This window comes from Lepisma saccharinum, chromosome 18 (genome assembly GCF_977018435.1).
Source record: "Lepisma saccharinum chromosome 18, izLepSacc3.1, whole genome shotgun sequence".
In the NCBI taxonomy this organism is placed as follows: Eukaryota; Metazoa; Arthropoda; class Insecta; order Zygentoma; family Lepismatidae; genus Lepisma; species Lepisma saccharinum.
Window position 1 is genome coordinate 32,366,858 of NC_139246.1, and position 24,964 is coordinate 32,391,821.

The 24,964-nt window shown below is 36.3% G+C and overlaps 1 protein-coding gene across 1 annotated transcript; it reads left to right on the top strand.

The window, feature by feature from the left end:
* Positions 1-7,573: 7,573 nt before the first annotated feature.
* LOC146002200 (odorant receptor coreceptor-like) lies at positions 7,574-24,035 on the top strand. Its single transcript, XM_083139917.1, has 6 exons — positions 7,574-8,188; positions 10,634-10,977; positions 13,469-13,568; positions 14,381-14,485; positions 17,010-17,165; positions 23,985-24,035. The coding sequence occupies exons 1-6, from the start codon at positions 7,574-7,576 to the stop codon at positions 24,033-24,035; spliced, it is 1,371 nt and encodes a 456-aa protein (XP_082996043.1).
* Positions 24,036-24,964: the final 929 nt, after the last annotated feature.

The window sequence follows — 24,964 nt, forward strand, 5'->3', positions numbered from 1 at the left end:
TATATTTCTTAAGATAACTAACTTTTCAAAAAAAGAATACCTTGTGCCCAGATAGCTTAGTTGGTATAGCGTTAGGCTTTTAACCTATCTGTCCAGGGTTCGAGTCCCTGTCTGGACGATAACAATTTTTAAATTTTGTCATCGGATCTTTTGCAGAATGGATATAAAATATGTTTACAGTCCAACAGATTATTATTTATCTAAAATTTTGCAAATAAGCTTTTAAGTTTCTCAAATATCAGCATCTTTAGCTAACAGTACAGCATAACCAGTATTATTATAAGTAGAAATGTTCTGGTGGAAGAACCTACACCTACTGTAATATCTCTGTGGTATTAACTTACATGCAGCCCATAACTTTTGGGATTGTTTCTCCTCCGTTACATTTCCTGGCCATTTACCCTTAGCGTCGCGATTAGCCTCAGAAGCAAAAAAAAAAAGCGAAATCTTATATTTGTTCTTTTTATATCTCTGAAACCACCTATACTATAGAACTACATTTAATGAATTTTGCAGTCTTCCTGTTTGATCTGTTAAATAATCCAGTCAATAAAAATATACTTGCATAGAAAAATATGTTTTTCAGATACATTAATCGGGTAATCTGCTTTTGCGTACTTCCTAGAAATATACACAATCATAGTTCTTTATAAATTTAGCACCTGATATAGAATAAGTCGAAGTCTAGTTAGAGTTTTCCTGTAAGTGCTTCTGGTACATGTAGTTACTTGAAAAGCAAATATTGGGTGTATAAAAAATAGCATTCTTGTGAAACAGTAAAATATCAACCTCATTTCCTCGTAGCATTAGCTGTAAATGCTTCTTGCAGGTTAACAAAGCTCTGGCGTGTGGGCCTACATCACCTACAATCCTTTGTAAGGTTCGTGTTGTCCTATAAATTGTCGATATACATACTAAATCCCTAGTTACAGCCTAAGGTTTTAGTTTCAATCAGAGAATTTCAGTGTTCAGATAGTGATTGTGGCCTCGTATAATAAAGAAAATAGAAATAACCCAAATGTTGATGCACCCATAAAACCAGTAATACTTCAAAAATACCTTGAAAAAGGCTATAAGGCTAAATTATTCTTCTAGCATAGAAAAAAAGTTTAGCAAGTGGACCTATGGTCCATATAGTCTGTCGTCTGTGAACTTCGTCTTGTCCTGTGAATTGAGAATATATTGATAAATGGTTATATATATATTTTTAAAAAAAGAAACAATGTTGGTAAGCGTCCAGTTATGGACCCATCGGTAAAGGGATTTCAGTCTTTATAGACACACAATAATTTTCGTTACACTAAAAATTTGGCCTCGTATAAAAGTAAATAGTCGAAATGATAAACATTTCGTGTACTTTATCCAGTAAGCCTTAGCTAGAAATACAATAACAGCGTTACAGACATAAAAATTAAGCAAGCTTTGATATTCTAGTAGCACATAATAAATAAAAAATATCCTTTAAAATACTCTGACAAATAGTTGTGGGTTATCTGAAATGAAAATTTTCAAGCCCTCTCTCCTGCATAAATAGGCTCTAGAATTCACTAAGCCTCAAAATAATATTGGGTACATAAAATAAAAAGCAGATGGAGAGTGATGCTGATCGCATCATCTCCAAACAGCAAAAACAAAAGTATATGGATGGAGCCCTTCCTGATATATTTAGAAAACTTTACCTAGTATAAAAGTAACAAAATACTCAGCAAACTCTAAAATAAACAAACTTTCCTACGTAGCAGGCGTAACCTGACCTAAATAAATACATATAGAAATACAGAACCAAAAATAGCATAGTGGAAATCAGTAAACCCTAATAATAATAATAATAATAATAATAATATATTCTGTGGCTTACATTTTAGCTAAAAGTACTTTTTCTTTAGTGTTTTTGAAAAAAATTAAATAAATACTAAACTCTAAATTAAAAATTTTTAAATGTATATATGATACGAAACAAAATAAATACAAATTAATACATACCCTGCAAAAAATCAGTAAAAAAGTTGAAAACATCTCTTTGTGCATCCAAAATATGATAACAAATCCTTCCTGACTGGATTAAATTGTGTTATTTGAGTAAACTAGAGAATAATCCTGTAAACTTGGAAAAAATCTCTCTCTCTCTCTATATATATATCTCTCTCTCTCTCTCTCTCTGTGTGTGTGTGTGTGTGTGTCTTTGAGAGTCCAAAATGTAATAAAAAATGGTGCCTGAATAATATAAATAGTGTCATTTGAGTAAATATAGTAAATATTAGACTAAACTTGTAAAATAAACAAATAAAAGTTGAGAACACACACTTTGTGTGTCGAAAATGTAACTAAAAATCTTTCCTGAACAGATAGAATTGTGTTATTTAGGTTAAAAATAGGTATAAACTTGTAAAATAATAAGTTAAAAAGTTGTAAAAATATCTTTCTGAGTCCAAAATTTAATAAAAAAATGTTGCCTGAATAGTATAAATAATGTTATTTGAGTAATAATAAGCCTAATAAACAGATAGAAGTTGAGAACACACACTTAGTGTGTCGAAAATGTAACTAAAAGTTCTTCCTGAACAGATTGAATTGTGTTATTTGAGTAATAATAAGCCTAAACTTGTGAAATAAACAGATAGAAGTTGAGAACACACACTTTGTGTGTCGAAAATGCGACTAAAAAGTCTTTCCTGAACAGATTGAATTGTATTATTTTGGTAATAATAAGCCTAAACTTGTGAAATAAACAGATAGAAGTTGAGATCACACACTCTGTGTGTCGAATATGCGACTAAAAGTATTTCCTGAACAGATTGAATTGTATTATTTTGGTAATAATAAGCCTAAACTTGTGAAATAAACAGATAGAAATTGAGATCACACACTCTGTGTGTCGAAAATATAACTAAAAGTCTTTCCTGAACAGATTGAATTGTGTTATTTTGGTAATAATAAGCCTAAACTTGTGAAATAAACAGATAGAAGTTGAGAACACACACTTTGTGTGTCGAAAATGTAACTAAAAGTCTTTCCTGAACAGATAGAATTGTGTTATTTGAGTAAAAAAATAGGCATAAACTTGTAAACAATAAATTAAAAGTTGAAAAAATCTCTTTGTAAATACAAAATTTAATAAAAAATGTTGCCTGAATAGTACAAATAGTGTTACTTTGGTAAAAATTAACATAAATTTTTAAATTAATAAGTTAAAAGTTGAAAAAATGTCTTTGTGAGTCCAAAATTTAATAAAAAATGTTGCCTGATTAGTACAAATAGTGTTATTTTGGTAAAAAATTAATATAAAGTTGTAAAATAATAAGTTAAACGTAGAAAAAAATGTCTTTGTGAGTCCAAAATTTAATAAAAAATGTTGCTTGAATAGTACAAATAGTGTTATTTTGGTAAAAAATTAACTTAAAGTTGTAAAATAATAAGTTAAAAGTTGAAAAAATGTCTTTGAGTCCAAAATTTAATAAAAAATATTGCCTGAATAGTACAAATAGTGTTATTTTGATAAAAAAAATTAACATAAAATTGTAAAATAATAAGTTAAAAAGTTGTAAAAATATCTTTGCGAGTCCAAAATTTAATAAAAATGTTGCCTGAATAGTACAAATAGTGTTATTTTTGTAAAAATAAGGATAAGCTGTGAAAATGTTTGACATAAAGTCAAAGTTTGGTAAAAAATAAACTCAATATTAAGTTAAATAGCACACAGTAACATACATTTACTACCTAAATCAATAATCAAAGGGTCCTAGGTTCGTTACCCCGTGGTAAAAGCAAATGGTGAAAACTGTAGGCCCCGTCCCTAATAGCTCTCCCTTCTTCATAGTACAGATAAAAAATCTGCGCTAAAGCGTCCTGTGCCTTGAAGGCAAACCTGAGCGGAATATTAATTGGCGGCGGAAACCGGTTCTACAAGCGACGCATAGCTTCAGAGATTTGACCCTTGCTGTGCATTTCCAGACATCCTTTGTTGTCTGGTTGAATCCCTCCCCTGCCCTACAGTATTGCATAGCTTTCCCCTGTTCTTGCGTACTGGTTAACCTTGAAAAAACCGGTTCTGAAAACCTACCGACGCGTTCTCTGATTGGTCAATCAGGTTCCTTCTTTGTTCTGACGTTCTGACGTCATTTGACCTTGAACGCACACTCCCTTAGACATCCTTTCTCCTCTACCTGCGCGGAATATTAATTCATTCTCTCTGTCTGGCATCACCGCCGAGTCGAGATTCGGAGACAGTATTCTGTCTAGCGTCTGAGACCATCGTGTTTCATACCATAATAACATACATTATTACATAGTACTAATTATTAACGTTGCATATCGTGGGTTCGAGTACCGGGACCGTCCCCAATCGTAATTGGACCTGTACCTACACCCATTACCACCGTTCATAGCGGTTCATAAACCATAGAAAACTTATTTTCAATATTATAAACATTAATATTAACATTTTATACATTACATACTTTGCAGTAATGAATATAAAACCATATGCATACCGTTTAGTACCTCTAATTACCTTCTATATACATATTTTTAATAAAATAAATAAATATATATTCATAAAAAGTTATAAACATGCAAATACATAAATGTAAAGTATTCTAAGTACATGCAAATGAGTTCTAAGTACGTGCAAATTAATTAAAACCCGTGCAAATGAATTGCGAATATTAAATAGCGACAGCCACTATCGTATTCCGATACTACTCTCTCATGGTCTCACGATTTCAATAATCATTAATTCATCCATTCTTTTAGGAGAGGATATGATTGAACAAATTGTAAAAATGGAACAGAAGAAAATTCCTTTATATGCGAAAAAATAGTAATTGTACACTTCTGTTCAGATCAAGTGGAACATACTTCAATTGTTAGGCCCTATAAAGAGTGACACTTTATGTAAACTTGAGTGTACAACTAACGTTCAATTTAGTTACCAGTTAGGTGGAAAAATAACTTAATTCCAGATACTATTTTCATAACGTAAGTAGTTTACAGTTAATGTTACTCGAAAATGTTACTGTTACTTCCAAAGACAGCTGCAGAGCAAACCAGTATAATTCGTGAAGAACTGTGAAACAGGAGTTTGGCCATTGTGCGGAAACAACTTGTGTAAAATTGTACTTAAGTATTATGAAACGAACAAATAATCACTCTGCTGCCCTCTTACTTATATTCCCGGTTTTCATATAAAGGCCTCTCTGATGGCGTAGTGGTAACGTGGTCGCATTGTAATCAAGAGATTCGATACATGGTAGAGGCACATTGCACAGTGGTTCGGATCCCACTTTAAACTGTAGGTCCAGTCCTGATTAGCCTATATGTGCATAAAAAGGACTTTAAACATAAATTCAAGGTTCTCAAATAACTAATTTTCTTATTGTTTTCTTTAAATACTGTGAATAAGATCTTTTGCAGGTTTTAATACACCCGAAAATATTATAAACTAAAATATTATTTGGTCCTATCTTCATCCTGAGAAAATGGAACACTTTTTTGTATAAATTGGAATTCTGCAAGGAAAATACATTAAGAAACTGAAACAGCCTTTTGAAATAAATAACATTACTAATATTAAGCATTTTTCAACAATGTTTATAATTTAAAAAATTAAAAATCTGTTTTATATTTAACTTCATTTTATTAAAGCAGAGTGCGGAAAATAATACCTTGCAATGACGTTTCAACAATGAAAGCACGGTGTTTTGCGTTGCGTTCTACCCAAGAATATTTTGAACGGTTACTCCATACACAAGAAAAGAACTTCGCTAGAGCAAGCGAACGAAAATAAGACTTTGGCCAACGTGATTGCGTGGAACAGGGGAAAGTTGCTGTAGTTAGCAGCTATCGCAGCATCGTGTACTGCTTCACTCTGCACACTCGATCCTCTCCCCTTTTCTGCCGCTATATGCAAACTTCCTGCAGCAGAGATAATCGGGACCGAGTATAAAATATCCGACCAAAGGTAGAAAGTACTGTCATACAAAATGAAGTGTACGGTCAACGCAGGATTTGTTTCAAACGAAATGAAGACTAAAATTGGTAAATGCTGTAAGTGCCACAATAATTCAAACACCGTTTTCCATTTTAAACTGTGAATTGTGCCATGCTTTATAATGTGGTAAACGTGAAATGTGGCTGGTAGCCCGCTAAATAGTTCAAAGGGCGTGGAAAGAGGCACTAGCGTGATCGTTCTTACGGACTGATGTGCTGAACGATGCGGTTTCCCAACACTTTCGCTTTTGGCACTTACAACGTTTAGCACTTTTAGTCCTCAATTCAAAAAATGTTTTCAATTATTTCAATTACTGCCCTCACTTGGCCCGTTTCGTGTTTGAATTAACTACATTTATTATTGTATTTTTTTCTCTGCGTTATAAATATTACTATAAATACTTAATATAAAACAACAGATTTTGTATTAATATCTCGACTATTACTACCTTCCACTGATGATATATTGCTTATTTCTGTAATAAGAACATATAACTAAAATGTCATGATTATAAATTTCCCTGATTTACTGCTTTTTTTTTTAATCCACTAACTCACCTCTAACCAATATTGCATCATCTCACATCGAGTATCCTAATCTACCAATCTGTATGTATCTACCTTGAGTATGCGGAGATTTGGCAACATGCCCTCTGTTGCCATGTCAAACGGTACTGCCATCAGTTATCCAAAAATTACCACAAAATTGCCTTGAGTGCGGCCTTAAAAATAAGCAAACAGTAAAAAAAATCTTTCAAGTGCCTTTGGTGTGCATGGCTTGCCCAGAGAGATGTGACGAGGGGTATAACACCCGTATAATTAACTTTCTTAACAAAAAGAAGAAGCATGGCAGCCGCGATGCTAATAAGTTCTACAGCATATTGATAGAGAAGCTAAAACACTCAGACCCTTAAGAAATTCATGAGTAATTCACTGCCTAGAGTATATAATACGGAAGATGAAATGATTCATGGACATCCCGATAGCATGTTTGCTTTACTCAGAATTGGGCGTATCTCATAGAGCGTTGCTCAAATTAACCGTTGTTAATAATTAAGGTGAAATTGGAAGCAACTCACAGGTCCAATTTGCGGAAACGGATTAGGAAACCCAGTTCTCAACACTATGCGCATGTGCAGTTGTCATTTGAGAATTATCGGTGGGAAGATGAGAGGGTAGACCGCCATTAAAACTTCAGCATGTTGGCTCAATTCTTATTTTGGCTTCTGTACACACACTGATCAAAGGCTTGTTTGAAGTCGTTAAGAGCTAACTGTTCCTGTGAGCTGATACAAATTAATTTGACTTGTACCATTGTCTATATTGCCTAAACTTGCCACTTATTATTCGGCTGCTTGATTTGAACTCCTCTGCAACATTTGAAATCCAACAAGCTTCTAAAGTACCTTGCCAATAGTGTAGTGGCCAACGCGGTCCTTGGGTGATGAAAGATTCTCAGCTGCATTGGGTATCATCTGAGCATAAACTGGAAAGAACTTAACCTTTTTGATATAATTTGAACAGACAATTCTTCAGCTGTGAGTCAATAGACAGCGCTACCAATAATATTATTAACTTGATCACAATGAAAATCGAAGACCTAAGAAAATATGGTACTGCAGCTATGTTTCAGACTCTTCTGAAACGCATCAGATTTTCTGGAAGCTTCTTCTTCTTTCAGCTCGATGAGACGAAGACGAAAGCTTGGAAGAAGTATCTTCATTACTTCTACTCCACCATACAGGTATTTGTAATGATAGGGGGAACCTCTGCCTGCTTAGCAGACATACTGGTGAAGAGTGAAACTCTAGAGGAGTCTATGTTCAGCAGCATCCCAACGATGCCTATGTTGATGCTTTTCTACAAGATGTTCTATGTGGCTATAAAGAGGAAGTCCTTTGTGAGGACTCTTCGATCTTGGAGTGCTGGCGCCCACTATCATCCCCTATGTGATGAGATTGATGACAAAGTCATACAAAGGACCTACAAGATTTGCCAGAGGATGAGCTACGTCGGGATTTGTGGAGGTCATTTCACGCTGTTTCTCTGGACCATTCGTCCATTCTTCTTCACTGAGATCCAATTCATCCAGGAAGGAAACACGACGGTCCAAGTTGTTCATAGGGAGCTTCTCTTGCACAGTTGGTATCCATGGGAGGTGGTCGACGGTTTCAGCTATACAGCAACTTTTATTTTTCAGGTAAGGCGAAGTTAAATAACTAGTTTGAACGGTGTCATATCACAATTACCAATTCTTAGAACTTTTCTCTTAAGTATAGTATTCTATGTTGAGGAGCATTCGAGGAGCTTCCCGATGGCGCAGTGATAGCGTCGTCGCTTTGTATTCAATGGGTCCCGGTTTCGATACCCTGTGGAGACACATAGTGGTTCGGATCCCACTTTAAACTATAGGTCCAGTCTCGATTAGCCTCACTGTGCACAAAGTGGACTTAAAACACCATCTAAATCAAAAACTTGAGGAGCATCGCACTTAAGACCTTCTTATTTTTGAGCTAAAATATATAAATTTCCAGAACAGCAGAAGAAATTTTAAACCAAAAGGAAACAACCGTAAAATCACAGTCATGAAAGTAACAAGTAACAAGACAAAACAAAGCAAAACATTACCAAGATAAAAAGAGATCGTTTTCACAATAGCATTACTTACAAGTACAAGTGCTATTTATTTTTTTTTGTAAGTTGATTATAAAAGACGAATAACTGCTGAAAATAGTTATCTGGTTTGAGATGTTCAAATGATTACGTTTGTCGAATAAAGAACGTTGAACGAGTGAGAGTATGGAAGTTGCAGTGTGGAAAGTTTCCTTGCTCCGTGTTTTATGTCTGGGCACTCTGAGCGAGAGTTCGTGGAGTCGGAGGCTACACCTCAAGTTTGTATTGATGATCTTATAAAGAAATTTCATATCTGCAATGTATCTACGCGATTCTGGGGTAGTAAAGTGAAAGTTTTCAAGCAGATCTCTCTTAGCCGACCGGCACTCTATACAGAACGATGGAGAGGAAAAATCTGAGAACACTGTAGATATTGGAGGTATGAGAATGGACGGATAAGTTTCACATGAGTTAACAGTATTCTTCAGAGTGGGCCACGAGAAAAGCAGCTTTGCCCAGAATATGGAATATTGAGCAGAACATAATGCATCATAAGTTTGCGTAGATGACATTGGCATGGTCAGTTTTAACAAAGTAAGGTGACGTACATTCTTAAGTAATTATTCCCCTTCCGTAAGTCACGTGATCGCTCCTCCCTTCTCCGGCCATCATCGTAGCTGTATTACCCCGGTGGAATTGACACGGGTATATATGAATATAGTTAAACCGTGTACACAAGTGTCTAGATGTTGGTGGAGAACATTTCCAACATTTACTCTGAAGGTTAGTAAACGTATGTTAGTTATTGATATAGATCTTCCACCGGTTACCGTAGAAATTGGCGAGGCTGCTTTTTCGTGGCCCACAATGGGGTACAATGGGGGACACAAATATTTTGAACTAAATGAAAGTGCTTTCGGGTTAATGATTTCGATGAATCTGTACAAGAAGCCTATCATACGCATTGCTTTCTTTGTGATGGTTGAGATGTGATTTTGAAAAGTGAGTTTTGAATCTATAATGGTATCAAGATCTCGGCGTTCTGCTTCTTTCCGTAGAGATAGGGACTCGCATAATGCAACTCTAGCTTACTCAGCTTAGTGCAACTTTCATTAAAAAGAAATGAAAAAAAATGTACACACATTTGTACCAGCCGGCTGGGCTTAATACCGGTGCTAGTACACAATGGTACCAGCCGGCTAAGCTTAATACCGGTGCTGGTATACATTTGCACCAGCCGGCTAAGCTTAATACCGGTGCTAGTACACATTTGCACCAGCCGGCTAAGCTTAATACCGGTGCTGGTACATATTTGCACCAGCCGACTTAGCTTAATACCGGTAATAGTACACATTTGCAACAGCCAGCTAAGCTTAATACTGGTGCTGGTACACATTTGTACAGTCGGCTAAGCTTAATACCGGTGCTGGTACATATTTGCACCAGCCGGTTAAGCTTAATACCGGTGCTGGTACACATTTGTACCAGCCGGTTAAGCTTAATACCGGTGCTGGTACATATTTGCACCAGCCGACTTAGCTTAATACCGGTAATAGTACACATTTGAAACAGCCGGCTAAGCTTAATACTGGTGCTGGTACACATTTGTACAGTCGGCTAAGCTTAATACCGGTGCTGGTACACATTTGTACCAGCCAGCTAAGCTTAATACCGGTGCTGGTACACATTTGTACCAGCCGGCTAAGCTTAATACCGGTGCTGGTACACATTTGTACTAGCCGGCTAAGCTTAATACCGGTGCTGCTACACATTTGTACAGTCGGCTAAGCTTAATATCGGTGCTCGTACACATTCGTACCAGCCGGCTAAGCTTAATACAGTTGCTGGTACACATTTGTACCAGCCGGCTAAGCTTAATACCGGTAGTATTACACATTTTTACCAGCCGGCCGCTACAGGCAAGTAAAGTCTCCCCTCAACCGGACATAAGACTAAAGCATATGAAATCTCCGAAAAGATGGCATCTAGTGACAACCATAATAATATGATTATTTTGTTGTTCATCTTACAGACTGTATGGTGTTGGACGGTGGCAGGGATGACCTTCTCCTTCGACGTGCTTGTGTGCGTCATGATGTACCACGTGTGTTGCCAGCTGAGCATGCTGAAGAAACTAGTGAAGCCAATCGTGATTCTGGATTCGGACGAACTGGCGGAAGAGGACACGTTGGTGTCGGTGGATTTGGCAGACACCCAAGGCGTGGAACATTCGAAGCAATCGCCCATCAAGATGGCGGTTGACGAGCTCTGCCAGAGGTTGGCCATCTATCGGAGAGTACTGGAAACAGAAGAGAAGGAAAAGCTTGTGCACAGCTTGACGCAGTATTGGATCGAACGTCACCGGAACATTATAAGGTAATTACTTTGAATTGAGGTGCTGATTTAGAAAATATTTCTCCCATTTGGAGAGCATAAAAAGGAAAATTTATTAAATCACACAGAAACACATAAATGCTACCATCACATACACAGTAAGTCCTTGGGATCCGGGATGGTATCCGCAGCCAGCGAAATTATCTTAAGTATACCCAAGGTGTCACAAAGGTAAAGTATAGGAGTATCCTCCCAAATAGACCTGAAGCTCTGCTAAACATCCTCCCAGATAAAAATTTCCACTTCAAGCGATGAACACAATAGAAAACCGGCAAAGGAAAGGAACGCTCCATTACAGATAAAATACCATTCATTGGACACAAATCCAGGAATCTGAACAGAATTAACTTCAAGCAGGCCCGCACCCAGGATTTGTTTGAGGGAGGGGCCAGATTCGTGTTAATATATATATATATATATACAGTGGCGGCTATCGGGGGGGCCTGGGGGCAGTTGCCTACTACCTTTTTGGCCACTTTTGCTCTCGTACTATGGCCTGCTTGTTAATCAAGAGAAAATAACTGTGCTTCCACCTCCCACTCCAGTTTTGACACCCAATCGCCGATACTGGTTAGAAGTGTTCGGAAAGTTCTGAGTTTTCCAAATAAAAAATGTGTTCAAATTTCCTTTATTTTCATATAGCAGAACCATTGAACACCCACAATTCTATGTTTAGAAAATAATATATTTATAAATTAAATTATAAGCATTAGCAATTAATATTACAAGAAATTATTCTAAATGTTAGTTAACCCATGAAAGAAAAAGAAGAAGGAGAGAGAGATATTTTCACCTCGTAGCGAGTATCTGCAATTGGGTGCCAAAAATGAGGGTAACGACAATTTATTTTCTTATAATAGACAATTTTCAGTTTGAATTTTTATTTTAGATCCACTTTCATGCACAGATAGACTAATTGGGACGGGAGCTACAGTTTAAAGTGGGATCCGAACCAGTATGTGTCTCCACATGGTCTCGGTAGAGAAGGCTTAGCATTGAGAAGCCATAGTGCAGGAGCATAAGTGGTTATAAGACTAAAAGTACCCGATATCGCAAACTGAAGACTTCTGGAGACTCCCTCTCAACACAAGAAAGACATTCATTTATGGAAGGACAAAATTGAAATTTTTACAAATTGAAAAATCATCGATGTTATTTTCGTAGCTTTCTATGGGTTCACATTTAAAAATTTCATGGCTCGCAGGGGGGGCATGACCCATAAGGCTCCTCCCCTGAGTAAGGGCCTGTCTTCAAATACAGGGTCAGGACTAACTATAGACAGTCACTCAGGACCAAACTTCTACATACTACTCTCAGTCATGAACACTGAATCCCTGGAGTAAATAGCATTCTTGGGCGTCGGTCGGGTCGGTGGTCCCCCTGAAAATTGACATCGTTCATTTAAAGATACAATAAAGCCGAAGGTATGTTACTCGTATTGTTAAAAACAGAAATAAAATTCATTTAGTTAGTTTTCCAAATAATAATCAAAGTAAAAATGCATTGGATCGAAAACATTGATTGAAATATACACGGTAATATTCTACCATTCGATCCAAAGAACAAATGGTTCCACAGTTTTCAAAATTCTGATAATTACAGTTGTAGGTGTACACTCTTTAAAATAATCTCCCTAACATTTAAAGCCTTTTCTTGAACGAGACGTCGAAATGTTAATATCAAAATGCATTTCAGATACTAACTGCATAAAATGCTAAAGAAAGAATAGAGAATCGTTGTGCTGGTTTTCACTCGTTTGGTGAATCGATCTCCCCATTTATATGTATTTTTGTTACTTTATAATATTTATAATTGTATAATAACATTTATAACAGTGTAATAATACTTATCATGTTTCCACTATTGAACATTTATCATTTTCCCGACCACCCCCCCCCCCCTGCAAAAATTTCTGATGAAGCCCATGATAGCATCCCCTGTGAATGCAAGTTGCCATACACAGGACAAACAGAACGCTTCATAGAGCAGCGCCAAATGAATACCGTATCTCATACATCAGACGAGAAAACTCAGGCTTAGCAGAACACAATATCACAGAGAGTCATAGAATTTTATTTGGATACATAAAAATGCATTAAATTTTGTCTCAAGTAAAAATTCAATGCCTCTTCTTCATCTTTATCGCTTCAATTTTATCTTCATGCTTAAAAATTGCATTGGATCAGAAAAAAAATAATCAAGAAGAAACAAACAACCCAAGCACGCTAAGTGGTTCGAATCTCATTGTGGGCATGAACACTCTTTATAAGTGTCCCTTCATCAATATCACTTATTCATCACTCATCCTCATTAGCACGATTAGGCACAAGTAGCAGAATAAGCAGCGCTAAATATAAAAAATACGTATACAAGCAAATACATAAATTTGTTGTATTTTCTTTCCTGCGAATACCGACGAAGCATCGACTTACATTACAACTATAAAAAGTTATCCTCCTTTCTATTCTTGCAGATACACAGACGCAATCCAGGAAACGTATGGCATTGGTGTGATGATGAACATGCAGATAACAATTCTCGCCCTCACAGTCATGGCCTATGAGGCGAGTAGAGTAAGTATTTTGTCTTGTTTTCTCTTGCCTGCCCCGAACCCATAAATCATCCTATAATTTAATATGCTTACTATAGCTCTCACCACGAAAACAGTCCAGTCAAGGTCGGAGCTTCCCCTTGCGTCCTCCATACCCCTCGCCCTCCAGGGTTGCCACACTTCTTCAAAGCTGCTCTGTCGACACTTCGCGCGTTGTACGTATGCGGTTGATTTCGACGGTTGAAATTGTTGCTCATTGGCAACACTGCAGATGGGTGGCGTGACCTTGACTGGACTGTTTTCGTGGCGAGAGCTTCAGAGTGCTGCATCGAGGCCTTCTTCCTCGATCGTCTAATAGTTCGCACGGATCACGCTAGATGGCTTACAGAATTGACCGTTTCTTTGCTCGAGCGAATAAACCTCGAAGAGAAAAACGATCGTTGTACGCTCGTTCCCGTATAATCGTAACTTGTCTCTGGTAGTGGGCCTTCAATATGGATCTTTAAGTGAAAGACGCAGTTAGATTGAAACTAAAGTGAATATAGTCATCATCTCCAAGTAATTTAGTCTAGCACCAATGCATAGCAATATATGAAAATGAATAGATGATTATGGGCTGAAACTACCAACACGAACTTTTACACATTTATTTGTACGATTATTGTCCCATTGAAATTATATCTGATGTTCTATATATTCGACTGAATCACGCTCGAGCGTGGAAGATTCGATCGAGTATTTTGGAGCGAGAGTAGTCAAATGCAGTACTCTAATACTTACATTTCAATTTTGCCTTTTAACTAAATTAAAAATGTTTCCTCGATTTCTTTGCAGGAAGGCGGCATTTCGATGAACAGCATGAGCACGGTTGTCCTCTTCTCCCTTTTTCTTGGATTCGCATCTATCTTCTGCATGTTTGGAGACAAGCTGATAAGAGAAGTAAGTACTGCAAAGCAAGGGCGTACCGAAGGAGGGATCACAAGGCTACAGCCCCAAATATTAATGAACGGAAATTTAAAATTTTGAGAAAAATTTGGGAAACTTTATGTAATTATTAGAAGCAGACGTTGCTTAGAAAATAGGAAGTAAATAAACATTACTTACAAGCAAAAATGTTGCACTAAATTGATATGGTGTTGTGGAAAACGATTTTATCTACTTCACTTATATCAAGTACGTAAGACACGTGGATAAGTATATCGCTAGAAGTGTGAATTTGGTCGTTTGAGATAAGCTAGAAAAAAAAAATATGTATAATAAACCTAAATGATTTACAAGCCAACACACCAACATGCAACAATGATTGTTTGAAGTTCGAGCTACTGATCGCAACGACGATGATGATTGATGATAAGTAGACCCCGGATTTTTATGTAATACCAAAGTAGAAAATATGTACAAAAATATGTAGAAATAATTGATAAAAGATGTACCTAAATATGTTTTATCAAAAGGATATGTAGCTAAATATGAAGTATCAAAGATTATATATATATAATAATAATAATCGAGCCTGTGTTGCTGCAGCCATGAACCTTCGGGTTTAAGAAGGCTAGAGAGTTAGTTAGTTAGTTAATCGAGCCTCCAAGCAATTCCAAGAATTATGTGAGATATTTATTTTATTATCCAACATAAGTTGTTCAGAAGTGGGGGGGGGGAGAAACTCCAGCAGCATCTTTCGATATATAACACTGCTCGTATATGTGTGTGTGTGTGTATATATATATATATATATATATATATATATATATATATATATGTGTGTGTGTGTGTGTGTGTGTGTGTGTGTGTGTGTGTGTGTGTGTGTGTGTATATATATATATATATATAAAAAAATATGTAACATAATAATCATGCAAAATCATGTCAGTTATATAATGTCTACTAATTCGAACGTCAGATCTTTAAAATTATATGGGATGAAAACCACAAGTGATAATGACATGACCTATATTTTTTTTATTCTGAAGAGCAAACAATGGCAATATCTTATGAACAATATGTAGTTCAAATGTCCTCTTCTGCATTGGTGGGTGGAATGGATTCTGAATATCCAATTTTCCAGCACGTCTGCACACGTATTGAGCGGTATAGCCTCAATGGTTCGTTCGATGTTTCGTTTCAGGTCACGAACTGTGAGTGGGTTAGTCACATCGACCTTAGATTTGACATAATCCTTTAGAAAATAATCCATGGGGTTAGGCCACATGATCTTGGTGGCCAGCTCACATCAACCTTTCTGGACAGAACTCGTCCGGGGAACTTTTCCTGCAATACTAATTCCTTTGTTTGGCGAGCTGTTTGCACCGTTCTGTTGGAAAAACACATTCTTCATGTCAAGATTTGCCAGTTTAGGCCACAAAAACTGCACCACCATATTCCTGTATCGCTCCCAATTGACAGTAACGTGATTTCCATGTTGGACGTAAAAAAAATAAGGCCCAAAAACCACACCACACAGTCACTTTCTTAGGATGAAGGTGTACGTCCAGAATCACTTTCGGATTTTTATCTACCCAAATTCTACAGTTTTGTTTGTTAACGTAGCCATGAAGGAAAAAATGTGATTCATCGGAGAAGATGATGAAATGTACGTCTATCTGAACACGAATTTTGATAATAAATTCGAATAATGTCTATGCGTTGTTGCATTGTGTATATCTCCATCATAACTTGCCACAGACTACTGCATACAGATGTCACAGTTCCATCTCGTCATTCCAGTCAGTGTTGCCATAATACTTTTTCAAAGTTCTGATGTTTAAATTGGTAGACTCCTAATAATTCCTTGACATTTTTCTGTTCAAAGTATGTATTTAGAAAGGAATAGAATATGTAATTACATACAAATCCGAGATCTAATGATGCGAGACATCAACTCAGAGTACAGTACTCGAAGTCAGAACTTTCGAGTTTTGTATATTTGCCACTTGACGTCAAATTTTGCAACGTATAACTAATCGGGGCGATGAGAATGAGTGACGATGTGATGAAATTAAATTTGGAACGTTCACCAAAAACACCCTGTAGAAACCGGGACTCGAATCCTTAAAGCCGGACACTGTGGCCGAGTGATTAGAACATCGCGCTGCGACGCCAAGGGTCCCGGGTTTGAATCCCGCTCGGGCTTGGTTGTTTGTGAATGTCCATTCATCAATTTCATCATTTCATCACTAATCCCCATCTTTGCAAATTAGCCAAGAGGCACAAAACGCGAAGTAAAGTAAACTAAATCAATCAATCAATCGAATCCCGAAAATTCGATGGCGAGTTGAAAGTCTACCACTTCATGCTCTCGGCCATCGAATTGGCTCCTTAATCTCCATTAGCGAGACTGACATTAAGAGCGTTAACCCACTGAGGCAAAAGTACTTTTTTTCCACAATAAATAACTCATAATTACACTTTCGTAATTTTTTCTTAAAAATAAACTTTATTCAATAATACACGTCTTTGTTTTCAGAGTAGTTCTCTGCTGAGAGCAGTTTACGACAGTTCCTGGTACGACACTTCGCACGAACTCAAAGTGTTTGTAAATGTCGTGTGTCAACAATGCCAGCAACCATTAAAGATTACTGGATATATGTTCTTCACGCTCTCTATGGAATTTTTTGGATCGGTAAGATTCTGTTTACGCTTCTGTTTAAAATACAAGGTGGCGCAAAAGTCATCGCCTGATTTTCTTAGCCTATAGCTTGGGTTTTAAATTAAACAAATTAGGTTTTTTTTGTGTTAAACTTTTATTGATGCTTGTAAATTTTATGTCCTTAAGTTTTAAAGATAACATCCAATTAATGACCACCATTCGAATTGATGCACATTTGGGCTCTTTTTATTGAGTTTTCCATGGTTTTGGAAAGAATCTGCGGGGAAATGTTTTCAATTTCACGCTGCAGATTGTCCTTCAGTTGCTGTAATCTCTCTGGCTTATTCACATAAACCAATGACTTCAAATATCCCCAAAGGTATAGGGGTAGCGTTGTAGGCGCTGGACGATTGGGAAAATGTCGTCTAAATTCTCGTTGTGTCAGCTTACAGCTTCCTTCAACATATTGTCACAATTGTCTTGTGGGGTATACTTATTCATTTCACACACAATATATTTATTTATAGTTAGTATATTTTATTAAACTGACAAAACACTACTGATATAAACAAGAAGATGTCAAAATAAAGGTCAGTTCAAATAGAATGATGACTTTTGCGCCACCTGTTATGATTTTAATAAATAATCTAATTGTCTCGCTAAAATTAAAAGACAATATTTTAGTGTTAGTCATTACATCAGTATTGTTGACGTCAGCAATTCTCTCGAGTTTTGAAGCAAATCTCGCATAGTAAATATTTGAACATCATTGTCCTAATGTTTTGTAATCTCACTTTAATTGTTTCAAAACAATGCTCTTGTAGTATCATTCTTTGCACCATCCTTCTATTGTTCAGGGTGTAATAATCTTGCTATAGTTTAAACCATTGCTCCTATGGAAACAATTTCCAGATTCTCTTTTATTTATTCTTCTAGGACAATTTATAAATCTCTAATGAGAGATAAATTTCTGAAATTAAAAGAAATAACTGCTATAACTAAATAACAATGTGTACCAAATATATATTTTGTGATTTTGCTTGTAACCTTTTTAAAAAATTACAAAACCGTTACATCTGTTCACAAGGTGGCCCACGCCTTATAGTTGGCTTAGAAAATTATGCTTGTGCTCAAGATAGCATAGTTATTCATATTTATTCACGTGTCTCCATCTTATTAGAGAAAATTGTTGGTGTCAAACGTTTGATTGTTGACATGCATTATAGACAGTAACGACGAATAGACGACCCCCGTGGAAGACTGGTCTGCACAGTCCCTACGACGCCAGGGGGTCCACAATAACTTAAATAAAATGGCTGCTGGCAGCCCGGGACAGTTCGTTTTATGCATGGTACACCTGAGGGGGACTGGGAATTTTAATGGGGTCCGTGGTCATCTAACCCTCTCTCGATTTCGCAAGGATTTTTTTTTCTTATGACGATTATGTGTCTCTAAGTGTGAAGAAAGAAATTCTGGAGCGCGGAAAGAAGTATTTAGTACTGTACAGTCGTTTATAGTTTAGATATAGTCGCTTGAAGTTGTGAGGTGGAAGTTTACTTGCGGCCATGTTAGTTTCGTAGCACCCGTACTAAATGTCATGAAAATTGCTGTCAAAATTTTCCGCCGATTCCGGACTCCACCCCTGTGGTAATTAACCTGCGCCTGCAACCGCTATCGCGGCAACGCCTGTCTCTATAGAGTTCTTTTGGAAGGCATGTTAGAAACTGGCCGAACCACCTGCCCCTAACACTATTTTCCGCACTGACACATGAAGGTACAAAAAAAAATTAAGGCTAAATTTAACCTCAGAAGGTAACTTCCATCTTTCTTCCAAGGCCAGTCACTGAATTGGGGTCGAAGTTATACGCGTATTTCAAAGTTCAAAAGAGAAGTAAGTCGTATGTCAATAGTTTTTCTTGTCCTTTTCCACAGAATACTACCCTCTTATTCTGTTCCATCATAAAAAGAAGAAGTCGCAAATTATCCCATCCCACAAGTCATTCAGAAAATACAACCTTCCTCTTTACAGCCTGCAGTTGCCAAAAAAATGTGCACTATGTTCCACAAGATAACGTATTTACAAACGCTGAGGATCATAAATCAATTGTATTGTCTGAAATGTCCAACCCGCCAATACATCACAATAACATATCGCAAATTATCTCATTCCACCCGCCAATACATCACAATAACATATCGCAAATTATCCCATTCCACAAGTCAATCATAAGAAGAAGATAATGTGTAGACGTGCACCTGTGACTTAAATCCATGATGCACAGCCATAATGGAAGCCCTGGAAAATCGTATGAACATTACGTAGGTAAGGAATTTAAAAATGTAAGTTTCGTAGCACGTAGAACTCCAAAAATTACTTTCCGCGCTCCAGAATTTCTTTCTTCACACTTAGCAATGCATAATCATCATAAGAAAGAAAAAAATCCTTGCGAAATCGAGGGTGGGTTAGATGACTACGCAGCCTATTAATGTAGTGACATCTGTTAGCTGTTTTAAATATTAATATGATTTTCGTAAGGTGGACTATCTTGGGAGCACAGGCTACATTTGGTCCACCTACCTTACTTTTATTTGTTTTTTTTAGTAGCATTGCACATTCCGACGATATTGGCATAAATGCATACATAGTGCTAAAGTGTCAATATTTACCTTGATGGCGTCAAGGACCTCCCAGATGGCGCAGTGGTAGCGTCGCCGCCTTGTAATCAAGGGGTCCCGGGTTCGATACCTGGTGGAGGCACATAGTGGTTCGGACCCACTTTAAACTGTAGGTCCAGGCACGATTAGCCTTACTGTGCAAAAAGTGGACTTAAAACACCAAATCAATCCAATCCAATTGATGGCGTCAAATAATATAAGATGTTAGAAAAATGAATTTTAAAGAGTGGGCCGATCAGACTATTTTTATATTCGGGTTTATTATTTTCGTGTGACGTAGTTATTAAGAAATTTACAGGAAGGAAGATATGTGAAGCCTTTTTCTTAATTATTGATCTCACAAATTTTGTAAGTTAATGCTTAGATGTGGAATGAATTTAATTATGTAACTTTTAGAATTATAATATTTTTCTTCATAGAGTCAATAGTTTGTAAGTGACGACATCTATTTTCATTAGTTTAATATCCCACCCGTAAAAATTCCACCTTGGGATTTATTCAAAATTTGAGTGTACTTTTATAATAGTAACTTTCTCATGTAAATCTAAGTTTTGATCTATTCTCTCGGATCTTTTTCATGTAAGACTAAGTTTCAATCTATTTTTCTTATCTTTTTTCATGTAAGACTAGGTTTAAATTTATTCTTTCTTATCTTTATCATGTACGACTAAGTTTTAATTTATTTTTCTCATCTTTCTCATGTAAGACTAAGTTTTTATCTATTTTTTCTTACCTTTCTCAGGGGTGCCCATAGGGGGGGATTATGGCGCAGGTTGCACCATCGAGAATTTTGGGGGGATTTTTTCCCTTCAAATAATATTAAATTCAACATTTATATATTTTTGCAAAATATTTGTAAACATTTTACAACTTAAATGCTCCAAATTTAATCCACGAGATGAAGAAAATAAAATTTTTAAGGGTATTATCGAATGGGGGGGAGGGAGAGAAATATCCACCTCTTACATATTAGGCCTTAATTGACCCGTGGGTTCTGGGGGGATTCCGAATTAAACTTTGGGGGTGACAGTTTCCAAATCTGGGTCATAGATTATGGCGGGTATTTTAGTTAGAGGGGGATTGAGCATTAAAGTGAAGGGGATATCCAATTTGCAACAAAGTAGGCCTTCAACCTGTTGCCAAGGCACACGACGCACCGACTCGGTCCCCTCGAAAGACCATGACCGGGTGACGCTGCCTATAATTTCTCTTTAGTTTAAATGCCTCGAATAATTCTCAGTACCTTCGGGACACGAGATCCCGCATCCCAGAGTTCGTGTAAGGGTCTGCTTCTAAACTTGAACTTACATATCTGTGAAATCTAAACTCTATTCTCATGCACGATAACCACTTTGATGCTTGACTTAACCATCGTGACCGCACCCGCGTTCCACTGACCAGTGAGAACGCGCATGCGAGTCACAAAGGAAGCAGCACCTTGAGACTGACACACTTGTGGGTCAATAGGGCCTCCACTCCATTGACCAGTGAGGGCGGGACACCCCGTCAAACCAGAAGCTGGCCAGTAAACCAAATTAATATATATATATATATATAATCCTATTTTACTTTTCATAGAAACTACACTTTATCAATAACTGAATTTATTTACATCTCAATTTCAAAAGTAACCATCACCGAAAATAACACAAAGAAGATTCTTATTTTTTACATTAATTGAAGATTTTACAGGTCTCCAGCATAGTTGGAGTAAAAAGAAGAATTATACAAACTTCTAGTCATGTTAAAATGCAAACAAAATTACTTAACAACTTCAGTTATCTGGAAGAAGCTTGATACTAAATAACCTTAAAGCCAAGAGCACTCTTATTTCTGCTTTCAAGATTTAATACAACAGTAACTTGGTTTCAACAATGGGGTAATAATTTCACAAAAAGGTAGAAGATACAACTGGTATCCAAAATTTTACCAGAACAAAATATATTAATATGTTATTAGTCATAAACTCTATATTCCTGCTTCGATAATCTTTTCACTCTTACATTATGTTCTTTGGAATTCAAGAGGTGTACTACCAACATCAGGGTCTACCTCAAAACATTCATAATACAATAACAGGGGAACCATTCTCTACCCTTTATAAAAGCCACTTCGGCCACATACGTTACAAATGTCCACGTGGAATTCTCTTAACATAATAGGGGATCAAATGTCTACCCTTTATAAACGCCGCCGGCTACTCATATCATAAAAGCAGAACAATAGACCATCATTTAAGGAATTTAAAAATATATATTCGGCCTATAACTTAACTTAGCTATTCCAATAATTTCTACAACTACGAACCAATAAATGATAATATTAACTTTATCCCAATGTCGCAAGTATTCAGACTCCGTACGGATATGTATCCTATACTCACAAAGATATTAAAGTACCCTTCTGACCAGAAGCGTGCTCTCGGATTAAAACAACTAAGAATAAAGTTTATTAATAGAACCTCCTGACCAGGAGAATTCCGAATGATTTAAAGTATATATAAAAAAAATTAACTAAACGAGAAGATTGTATGACTTAGATGAACCTAGTTTATTTATCATGATTTATTATCAGTCACACTGACCAGTGCAAACCCAGCTAAATTTATGATAGTTATTTATTCTTGATTATTTAGGTTATATATTTATATAAGAATTAATTATATACAAGCGCGCAAAATCCCTTTAGAGACTGTGCTGACCAACACTAGTCTCCAAAGGTCGCTTCCGAAAAACATCGGACATTGAGTAAGGAAGAGCTGACCAGCCACTCACCACACAATGCCCGCATTCTCCCAGCTCTGGACCCTGACGCGCGAGGTGACAACATTAAAAATCGGAAATGTTTAGACATACTGAAAGTTATTTTTAGCTTAACAATTACCCCGTTGGAAAAGAGCATATCTAGAAACACAATGAAAGCTAAACGTACTTACAAAACCGCGCAGCCCCGAACAAAAAAGAACCCATTGTTTATAAGAAAGAAAAAGAATGCAAGCTTCAACTTCCTTTGCGTACTTTTTCGCTTGGCAGAAACTGCGTTACAATTTTAACAAGAAACGAAATATTCATATAAAAAGATTTGAACTCCTAAAGAATTTATTCGAGTGCTGTCAAAAATAAAAATGAAAATCATGATAATTTACCAAACTTTCTTGATCGTAACAAATTCCTGTGTATTACTGTTGTCTTAGACTATTGCGAAGATTCTGGTGCGAAGACTGAGAATTAATTTTTTGGAGGAGGCAATATCCACTCTTCCATATCAACAGTAAGTCTAAAATTGGCATGGAAATTTTGGTGGTAGGATTGAGTATTAAATTTGAAGGGGGAGATAGGAAGCACTTGATAAAGATCTGAATCTTAGTTTGTCAAGGGATTTCTGTAGTGGAACATTAAATTTTGGAGACTGTATTTAGCGATATGGTATCCATACGTTTTCGACCCCGAACGTACAAAAAGAGAATCTGGAAAATATTTTATATATATCTAGGGATCCTAAGGAAGTATTCACACTCTATTAAATTAATATTCTTGAAGTACTGAAAAGACGTGGATGTAAAAATTTTCTTACGAGAATGCGTGTTTGACGCTTAACTGAGGTGAATTTGAAATTTTATACTATAGCTGCATTACAAGACAAACGATATTATCGAGATTCATTAATAACATCACTTTTTAAAATATAGTATTTAGTGTTGGTATACTGCTTAATGTAAAGAAGGTGCGTCGTATTATATTATCGCCCTGAGCGTAAGAATTTCTAGATAGGGTTCTGTAATGTCTTGTGAAACAATTATTGAATCGGTCATACATCTGCAGCATGTTATTTGGTTTGAATATTCTGTGATTATCTTAAGGTGTGTAAACATTTGTGTCAAATACTCAAACTATAAAATAAACACTATATATATGCATATTTACATAATTTAATTTACTACATTTAAGCGGTCTTGAGTGATGGGTACCCCTGTTTAGGGAGGAGGGGCAGATCAAGTATAGTGCTCAGTAAAGCTAAGAAAAAAATACTTACTTTTTCTTATCTTTCTCAGGTAAGACTAAGGTTTAATCTATTTTTTTCTAATCTTTCTCATGTAAGACTAACTTTAAATATATTTTTCTTATCTTTTTCATGTAATACTAAGTTTGAATCTATATTTTTTTAAATCTTTTTCAGCTCCTGGGAGTGGTTGTGACTTACTACCTATTTCTGGTACAAATGAAGTAAAATATCCAAACGGTATTTGCGTGATCAATACAAATAAAACAAGCATGTATGCTACATGTAGTTTATTTAAAATGTGTGATGCAAGACAAAGAAGAAGGTATTTTGGCAAATAGACAGTTCGCTGGCTTCTTGGCAATTGGATATGTTGGCCAAACAGAAAGTGAAAATAGTTACAAATTACGATGATGATCTTAGGTGAAAATAAACAAAGGGGTTGTGAATCATTGGGGTAGGCATTTTCTTTTTCTGTTGCGGTTCTCTTATATCCTGTGTCAGTTGTTTTCTCTTGAAAGGGGAAGTTGCTTTGCATTACGTACATGGAAAATTCTAAAGATCTACTCAATTATGTGTGAATCAAGCAAATAAAATTATTTCCAGATTATACATTTTGTTAAGTCAACCGCTGTTGAAGATTGTAAATAGTATTGCTTTCCGCTCCTCATTTGTTTTTATTTTACTCCCGCTGGGAGCTTCTTGCAAGAACGCGGAATTCTGGGAGCGTGATATTCTAACACAGCGGCATGGTGCATGTCGACTCGCGGCAGCGGGAAGAACATTTCTCAGCTAGCCTATCGGATGTGGGCTTTTGTGTATCTTATAAGTGTGGAAATGTATTTAATTACTGTATAATTCCAAGTGAATTAAAGGACTTGTATGATATGCAAATTCGTTGCTGTATCCGTTGTTCCAGCCCTATGGTAAGGTATTCAATATGGCGTCATCCCCAGAGGTGCTAGTTTTCTTTCATGGTGATACCTGGAAGGAATCCACAGACAACCGCCAATAAAACTACATGGACAATGTCTCAATTCATCAAGTGTAATTTGTCATTTAAAGAAAAATTAAAATTCGTACGTGCCCAGCAAATGAATGTTCTATGTTGGTTTAGCAATGCTTCAAACTCAAAAATTGTCCTTACTTTTAAGCTA

What these genes read in the sequence shown, in the direction of transcription:
- LOC146002200 (XM_083139917.1), top strand. Translation starts at nt 7,574, where the DNA reads ATGAAAATCGAAGACCTAAGAAAATATGGTACTGCAGCTATGTTTCAG. An exon ending in CGTCACCGGAACATTATAAG is followed by an intron (nt 10,978 to 13,468) that starts GTAATTACTTTG and finishes CTATTCTTGCAG; the next exon opens with ATACACAGACGCAATCCAGG. An exon ending in TGGCCTATGAGGCGAGTAGA is followed by an intron (nt 13,569 to 14,380) that starts GTAAGTATTTTG and finishes ATTTCTTTGCAG; the next exon opens with GAAGGCGGCATTTCGATGAA.